This window comes from Chroicocephalus ridibundus, chromosome 1, assembly GCF_963924245.1.
Source record: "Chroicocephalus ridibundus chromosome 1, bChrRid1.1, whole genome shotgun sequence".
NCBI lineage: Eukaryota > Metazoa > Chordata > Aves > Charadriiformes > Laridae > Chroicocephalus > Chroicocephalus ridibundus.
The window spans coordinates 210,281,816-210,290,850 of record NC_086284.1 but is presented as its reverse complement, the minus strand read 5'-3'; the positions used below and the strand labels follow the sequence as shown (position 1 = coordinate 210,290,850).

General features: G+C 42.5%; 1 protein-coding gene across 1 annotated transcript in view; it reads left to right on the top strand.

Moving 5' to 3' along the window:
- SEMA3E (semaphorin 3E) overlaps nucleotides 1-4,089 on the top strand; it is a 147,889-nt gene extending 143,800 nt beyond the window's left edge. The window contains exon 18 of the mRNA XM_063327313.1: nucleotides 3,930-4,089. Within this exon, the coding sequence (XP_063183383.1) occupies nucleotides 3,930-4,089 (160 nt within the window). The remainder of the gene's footprint in view (nucleotides 1-3,929) is intronic.
- The last annotated feature ends 4,946 nt before the right edge of the window (nucleotides 4,090-9,035 follow it).

Sequence of the window (9,035 nt, the reverse complement as noted above, 5' to 3'; positions counted from 1 at the left end):
TCCTGTGAGCGATACCAGGAGAGATCAAAGAACTAAGTCACTTAGAATCTAGGTCTTTCAAGATTTACTTAAAAAATAAAAAGAAAGGAAAAATGTCTTTCTGTAAGAACAAGAAACCAGATGCAGAAAATGTAGAAAAACTAGCATTTCACTAAGTGAGAAATCTGATATTACAACATGATTTGGATTTATTTTTTTTTTTAATTGGAAATTTAAAAAAAAAAAAGATAGGGAAGTTATAAACACAAATGAGTCACAAATTAGTTAACTCTTCAAATGACAACATGATGCCAAGAGTGGAAATAGTCAAGATGATACAGATTTCGATGCCACCAAGAAAACATACAAGGGATTCATCAGCCACAAAGAGGTTTATGTTGACCTTCAACTTCTGATCAGGAAACAGTATTTAACTTAGCGTGAATTCACAGCCTGAATAACAGATTTGCTAGGTTTGCTGTGTTAACAAACACAGCAATCAGTGCTCACCCAGTGTTTTCCAAACAGGTTGTGTGTGAGAGATCTCACTGTTTCTGGAGATCTGCGAGCTTTGCTGTGCTCCGCTGGCAACGGGGACCGTCCTGGTGTTTGAAAGGAGCCCGTGGGCACACTGTCAGCAACCAGAGTATAAGGAAAATAGGGTTTCACCTTATGTTGGTATAACGGCAGATAAATCTTTCCGTCAGCCAGTTGTGTTAAGGAAATCAATTTACCTGAGGGTTTTTGCACTTTGTTTAGCTAGATTGCCTGTCTAAGAGATGGGACCAGACACTGTGTGCAGCCTTGCATGAATTCATGTAGTTGCAAACTTTGTTCTGATACGGGAGACTGGGTAAGTTCACTTTTCTGTGACAGTTTAATGGAACTTAGTTGCAGTTAGGATCCTTGCTTGTTTACAGTTATATGGAAAGCGCTAGCACTGAAGGCTGTGTCAGAGAGAACATACACAGAATAAACATCTCTGATTTATACTTAATCCCCTATACAATCCTTGCTGGTATCCTTGGTGGAAAACTTAACACATCACTGAAATCCTTTTCTGATGAATTGTGGAGTCCACTTATTTTCAACAGTAATGGGAGTTATATTTTACTTTTTTCTGATTCATTTGCTAGTATCTAGTGCTAAATGTACCATTAATGGACTATTAGAGAGGAATAACAGCATCTCAGCCTGATGGAACAAATGTAACTTTGTGTCTCATTCTCTGAGATTTCAGGTGGAAATCATGTAATATGCAAATCATGATTCCTAATGTAATACAAGAGCGTGTATTTTTAGCTCCCCATCCCTTTAGAGGTTACAAGTGGAGAATTGCATTAAATTTTTATTTACCTTTTAAATTTAAATTTCTAGCTCACACCTTGCAACTTTCATGGTTGCAATGCCTGTGAGAATTCAGAACTACAAAGTCTTGTTCAAAGAGTGCTATGACATCTATGGAAGAAGAGAAAGAGTGATAATGCATTTTGGAAGGATACGCACAAGTGTGCTCGTACACAGACAATGTTATTTAAAATGCTTCTTTGTATATTTGGGGGGCATTGTCTGCTTCTTTTCATTATGAGTTTGATGTATTTTGTATGTGCATGAAGTGGTCAGATTATAAATATAATTAAGAAACATATTTGGCTGAATTAATCTGTGTTATTTCTCATAATTTCCTTTCACCAGACAACGTGAGTATGTGCAAATCACTAGTCACACGTTGTTATTTACAGATGCCCTTCACCGTGCATTTTATGAGCAGAGATCTCAGATCAGGACAGAGGGATGTTAGTATACAGTTTCCAAGTGGGAAACTGTGGCACAGGGTAATGAGTAGATTTAGTCTGTTAATGTCAGGTAGATTTTGGAAAGCTAGGATTAGATCAGCATCTGCTGCATTAATGTATTTCAAGAGTGGAACATGGTCGCTTAAACCCAGAAGATTCTAACTGATGGAAATTCACTGAGAAACGACAAGGGACAAGCCAGATTGCTGTTGGGACATCAAGCCAGGAGAGTGCTAGCCTACTGTGAAATTCCTGGCTTGTATATCTCAAAATAGGCTTTTAGGATCTACAGAACTTTTCTGTAGCATAAAACAGATCTCTTGATGTAGGCAAGAGAGAAAAATAGTTGCCACCTATCCAGGTGCCTGAACAACAGAGTTAACAGTTATATATTCAAAAGTGCTTAGATTAACATGACATAGTTATAGAATTTCTCTTGTTCTTTTATTTTCTTTTAATTTGGGGGGAAAGAATCAATTTTTTTTCCCCTAAAAAAGCAGTCTGCTAGTTTCCCTTTTTAAAAAGTCTATTAATCTCTTTAGTCAACCTTGGAGCAGTGAAGCTGGAGTTATTTATGCAACTTTATGTCTCTGAGTCCAGAAGGCACAAATGCCTCTGAAAGCTGCACTGTCCAGATAAGAGACACTGAAAGTGAGTTTTTCTACATCTGTAACCTAGCAAGATGTCTGCAATTCCTATCAGCCCTGGAATCCTGTTCAGTTCACCAAATTACTGCTTTTAAAGGAGGATTCACGTCCAGTTAACACAAGTATTTATCATAAATGAAGCCATGATTGACAAGTCTTTCCTTTGGGTAATATTTACTTTCTCCACTAGTAATGAGCATTTTTTTTCAATTTTAATTTTTTAAGGAAATAAAATATCTGACTAGCACTATAAACAGAAAAATGGCAGAGCTAGCTATGTCAAATAAAGCTACCAGTCACTATGAGTTAATCAACATTTCACAGTGATAAATGTATTTCTAAACAAATTTACCAAACATCAACCTAATCCATCACTGTAATCCCATTTCACAAAACAACTTTGCCCTTTTGAGAGATGACTCTTATCTAATCTTGAACCAGGAAATATATTGTTAAACCTTTGCTCATATGTGCTCACAATTTGCTGAAGTGAGAAGTGCTACGTAGCAGGACTGAGCATGGTTGAATGTAGTTTGAGCATGGGAGCCTTAGCTGCCCAGTTCCTAGATTCCACGAGACTTTTATCCATATCTAGAAAGAGCAGATTTAACCGCAGGAAGAGAAGCCTGGCTCCATTCATTGTTTGGTGAGTCACAGATCCTGTTTCAGAACGTCTGTGGGCTGAAGAGCCATTGTGAATAACTTGTTTCAGTAGACTTCCCCAATTGCAACACCCAGAAAACTCCATTGAGACAAAACACCTCTTTACTTGTGATGTCAGGTAATTCAACTGCAGAGTTTCATGCCTTTGAGACTGTTTTTGCACATCTTTGAAAAGCTGCATTTTAAGAAGCGTAGTCTGGGATTACCTTTAACGTGAGTGCATTTGTATATAAATTGTGAGCTCTCAGAACATCTCTAGTCAGTTTGAAATTCAGCATATCCAACAAAATCACACATATAGCCCATGATGACTTTATCTCACTCTGAAGAATCACACTCGCCCAGTTCCCTCAACATGGTTTTCAAACATATCTGTGAAGGCACATAACAACGTCAATCATCATCATCATCCTCACCATCATCATCATAAGCCTCAAAAGCTGTAGCTCGCTGTCTTCTCCTCTTCCCAATAATGAGAGATGAAATTTGCAGACCAATGGGCATAATTAATGCACCATGAGCATTTTCTGCTTTTTAATTTGCTAAATGCATTAAAAAGTGCTATTAATAATTAGAATTTGAAGAATGCACCGTGGACCTTGTTAAATGAAGGTAATGGAAATATTCTACCTGTAGCTTTAACTCAGGCATACAGATCATTACTATTAAATTTACTACATTTTCTTCTGCTTAAACGTGTTACTTTTACTATTTTATTATATTGCAGTCATTAAAAATAATGAATATTTTATTGTGCTTTTTATGTTCAAAAGTTGTTTAGTTTCACAACAGCCACCAGAGGGATGAGAATACTTTTTAGTGTCTCTCACTCCGTTGTTTACAGGAGCAGAAAAGGCCTGTGGCCAGACAAAGCTCCCCCTCGATACAATGCGGTGTCGCGCTGCAGCGATGTACAGAGCAGCGCCAGGCGAATGGGCAAGTTAAACCAACACAGTGCGATGCCACGCAGAGATGCCAGCTTGTGCTCCAAACGCAGTGCGTAAGGGCATGTTTGTACTAACCAACACTGTTTTCAGACAGTGGCAGTTTAGTGTGCATCGACACATCCTGCTGAGTCTTTCCTTCTACAGGGTAGAAACTTTTGGAAGAGGGTAAAAGTGAAAAATCAGAGGTTAGTAAGTCTATCAAGGAATATAAAGCCTCTTTAAGGCCATTCGTGGTCTTGTCAGACTGAGTTGAGAGTGCAGTCCATATTAATATTTAAAGCATAAGAGCCTGTGGTTGTTCAGGCTTCTTTGGTTTAATTCTACTTTTTGGGGGGAGAGGAGGGAAGGTGTTGCGTTTATTTTTTCTTTTTTTCTCCCTTGTAATTGTTGGAGAAAAATAGATATTTTTAGATTGCAATCTATCAGGTCCTTTTTAGATGTGTTCAGTAGGATGAGATGATCCATCAGATTCATCAGATTAATTCTACCATGATGCTTTAAGGTAATCAGAAAGTCCATTTCAAGCTAATTTTTGTCTAAGAGTAAATAGTCCAAAACATCAGAGCTATCAATATAGCTGAAAATATGGTAACTAATTCTAAGCAGTTTTGTCTCGGAGAGTTGACAAATAAAGACAGTGGGGAGGATGAAGTTGATAGCATTCAATAAGAAATAAATATGTACTGGGGAATGGTTTTGGAAGGAGGGGATTTGGAGGGAGGGGGTTTGGTTTTGTTTTTTTTTTTCTTTCCTTTTAAAAAGCAGAAATCATTACATGATATACTCTCATTTATTCAGAGGTCATTTTTCATTAGAAACTAATTTTATTAAGAAATTATTATTTAGATTTGCTTGGAAAGTAGGGGAATTAGATGCTCACTCACTTTTATACCACATTTCTGTGAAAAAAGCTATTCATAAACCTGAAGTGCAACTTCCAAAGAATACCTGCCTTTCTATCTTCCTGACTTTTAATCATCTTGAAAAAGAGCAGAGATTTTTTTCACATCTAAAAAATATAGAATTTTTTTTTATGTGCACTGACCTTTTAAGAGTGTGCACATGGTAAAAATTACTTCAACCTCCAGAATATAAAATATTCTCTTGAAATTATGAATGTTCCAGCTTAGAACATTACCATTTCTGTTCTGCACTCTGGCTTTTTGACTGTTTTTCGCACCTTTGTGGCATTGTTTTGTGAATTCCATTAAATGTTACACCAGGCACACAGAGCTGTGAGCTGGCAGGTGAATATTCAGTTGTGAGTTATTTATATTCGTGTGGGGTTAGTGGCTATAATGATTTGAGAACTGCTTACCCACAGAAGCTTTTAGAAAAGATCTTGAACTGTGATTTGTTATCATAGTTCCTGTGCCTGGGTGGATTATGAATTGTGGGGAAATTTCTCATTTCTTAAAGAATATGCTCCAGAAAAGCAGAAACATCTCTTTTAGCTTTTGGAAAAAAAAAAAAAAATCATCATGTTTCCTGTCTCATCTATCCTTTTCAAGGCACTTTAAATGCACAAATTAGGGAACTGCACAGTAGAGGAAACTGTTGCAAGGGTGTTTTTTCTGGGGCTTCTTTGGTGCTTCCTGGCTTGTTAATATGGTCGCCTGCTGTGTCTTTGGTGGTGAACAGTCAGTTTGAGCTAAAGCCCTCCCAGTCCTCTTCTGTACCTGCCAATGGGTCTGAAGCTGCCAAGACAATTGCCACTTCTACAGCTTGTGTCAGGGAGCACGGCCCAGTAGAGATTACTGTCACCTCTGGATGTTTTCAGTGTGTTCAAAGTCAACCCTGCTCTGATCCAGGGCATTAGACAACACGTGGATTGTGCAGTCTTGTGAGGGTCATTGCAAAAGCTATATGGTAAGAGCAAACAGTGCTGGGTTAGAGGATGCATTGGTGGGAGAGGGTTGGATGTAGGATGACTGGTAGGGAAGCGGACGGGAGATGTCGGGAACCATTTCTCATTCACAACGACTACTTGCAATTCACCACATTTCATAGAATCACAGAATCATAGGGTTGGAAGGGACCTCTGGAGATCATCTAGTCCAAACCCCCTGCCAGAGCAGGGTCACCCAGAACAGGTTGCACAGGAACACGTCCAGGTGGGTTTTGAACGTCTCCAGAGTTGGAGACTCCACCACCTCTCTGGGCAGCCTGTTCCAGTGCTCTGCCACCCTCAAAGGAAAGAAGTTCCTCCTCATGTTTAGGTGGAACTTCCTATGCTCAAGCTTGTGCCCATTACCTCTTGTCCTGTCCCCAGGCACCACTGAAAAGAGCCTGGCCCCATCCTCCTGACACCCACCCTTTAAGTATTTATAAGTGTTGATAAGGTCCCCCCTCAGCCGTCATTTTCCAGACTGAAGAGACCCTCAGTCTTTCTTCATAAGAAAGGTGTTCGAGTCCCCTAATCATCTTGGTAGCTCTCTGCTGCACCTTCTCCAGCAGTTCCCTGTCCCTCTTGAACCGCAGAGCCCGGAACTGGACACAGGACTCCAGGTGTGGCCTCACCAAGGCAGAGTAGAGGGGGAGGATAAACTCCCTCGACCTGCTGGCCACACTCTTCTTGATGCACCCCAGGATGCCATTGGCCTTTTTGGCCACAAGGGCACATTGCTCGCTCATGGTCATCCTGTTGTCCACCAGGACTCCCAGAGCGGGTGTCCAGCAGGTCAGCCCCCAACCTGTACTGGTACATGGGGTTATTCCTCCCCAGGTGCAGCACCCCACACTTGCCTTTATTGAATTTCATAAGGTTCCTCTTTGCCTAGATCTCCAGCCTGTCCAGGTCTCTCTGTATGGCGGCACAGCCTTCTGCTGTGTCAGCCACCCCCCCCAGCTTTGTGTCATTGGCAAACTTGCTGAGGGTGCACTCTATCCCCTCATCCAGGTCATTGATGAATATATTGAAGAGGACTGGACCCAGTACTGACCCCTGGGGAACACCACTCGTCACTGGTCTCCAACTAGACTCTGTGCCCCTAATCACAACCCTCTGAGCTCTGTCTTTCAACCAGTTATCTATCCACGTTACTGTCCATTCATCAAGCCCACTCTTCCTAAGCTTCCCTATGAGGATGCTGTGGGAGACCGTGTCAAATGCCTTGCTTAAGTCAAGGTAGACCACATCCACCGCCCTCCCCTCATCTATCCATCCAGTCATGCCATCATAGAAGGCTATCATATTAGTCAGACATGATTTCCCCTTGGTGAATCCATGTTGAGTACTTCTGATAGCTTTCTTTTCCTCCACATGCCTTGAGATGACGCCCAGAATGAGCTGTTCCATCATCTTTCCAGGGATGGAGGTGAGGCTGACTGGCCTGTAGTTCCCCGGCTCCTCCTTCTTGCCTTTTTTGAAGACTGGAGTGACATTGGCTTTCCTCCAGTCCGCAGGCACCTCGCCTGTTCTCCAGGACCTTTCAAAGATGATGGAGAGCGGCCCAGCAATGACTTCCGCCAGCTCCCTCAGCACTCTCGGTGCATCCCATCAGGGCCCATGGACTTGTGAATATCTAATTGACTTAATTGATCCGTCACTCAATCCTCCTGAACCCTAGGGAAGTCTTCGTCTTTCCCCGTTACTTCCCCCAATGCCTGGGACTCCTGAGGGTTGGTCCAAGCAGTAAAGACTGAAGCAAAGAAGGCATTCAGTAACTCCGCCTTCCCCACAACCTCCGTCACCATGGCTCCTGTTTTGTTCAACAGTGGGCCCACAACTTCTCTGGTCTTCCTTTTGCTTCCAATATACTTGTAGAAGCCCTTCCTGTTGAGCTTGACATCCCTGGCCAGGTTTAATTCCAAGGGGGTCTTGGCTTTCCTTGTTTCATCCCTGCACGCTCTGGCAGCATTCTTGTAATCCTCCCAAGGGGTCAGTCCCTTCTTCCACTTATTGTAAACCTCCTTCTTCCACTTGAGCTTTTTCAGAAGCTCCCTGCTCAACCATGCAGGTCTCCTGTGTCCCTTAGCTGATTTCTTTCTCTTAGGGATGCCCCGATCCTGAGCTTGGAGGAAGTGGTCTTTGAATATCAACCAACTTTCTTGAGCCCCTTTGCCTTCCAGAGCCCTAGCCCACGGGATCTCTCCAAGCAGTTTCTTGAAGACGTCAAAGTTAGCCCTCCTGAAATCCAAGGTTGTAATTTTACTTCTTGTTGTTTTGTGCGTAGTACCCATGATCCTGAACTCTGTCCTTTCATGATCACTACAACCTAGGGTGCCCCCAAACTTAACGTCCTCCACCAGTCCCTCTGTGTTTGTCAGTACCAGGTCCAGGAGTGCTCCTTGTCTTGTTGGCTCCTGTACCATCTGTGTCAAAAAGTTATCATCAATGCACTGGAGGAACCTCCTGGACTGTGCATGCCTGGCTGTGTGGTCTTCCCAGCAGATATCGGGGTGATTGAAGTCCCCCATGAGAACCAAGGCCTGCGATTGCAAGGCTACCCTCAGCTGTCTGTAGGAAGCCTCATCAGCTTCCCCATCCTGATCAGGTGGCCTATAATAAACACCCACAACAGTGTCCCTCATATTTGCCTGTCCCTTAATCCTTACCCATAAGCTCTCAACCCTCTCTTCATCCACCCCTAGTGAGAGCTCGATGCATTCCAAATGCTCTCTCACATAGAGTGCAATTCCACCACCACATCTCGCTGGTCTGTCTTTCCTGAAAAGGACGTAGCCATCCATGACAGCATTCCAGTCACGTAAGCTGTCCCACCACGTCTCAGTAATTGCAATGAGATCGTGGCCCTGCAACCGCACACAGATCTCCAGCTCTTCCTGCTTATTCCCCATGCTGCGTGCATTGGTGTATAAGCATTTCAGAGAGGGAGTTGTGTGTGTAGTTTTGACCCTTGAGATGTGGTGTACCTTCTGGCTTTCAGAAATACTGGCACACTGGCCCACGAGCGCTGAGCAACTATGCCCTGGCACCCCGCCAGCAAGCCCAGTACCGTCCCCACGCCACTTCAAATCTAGTTTAAAGCCCTTTGATATTG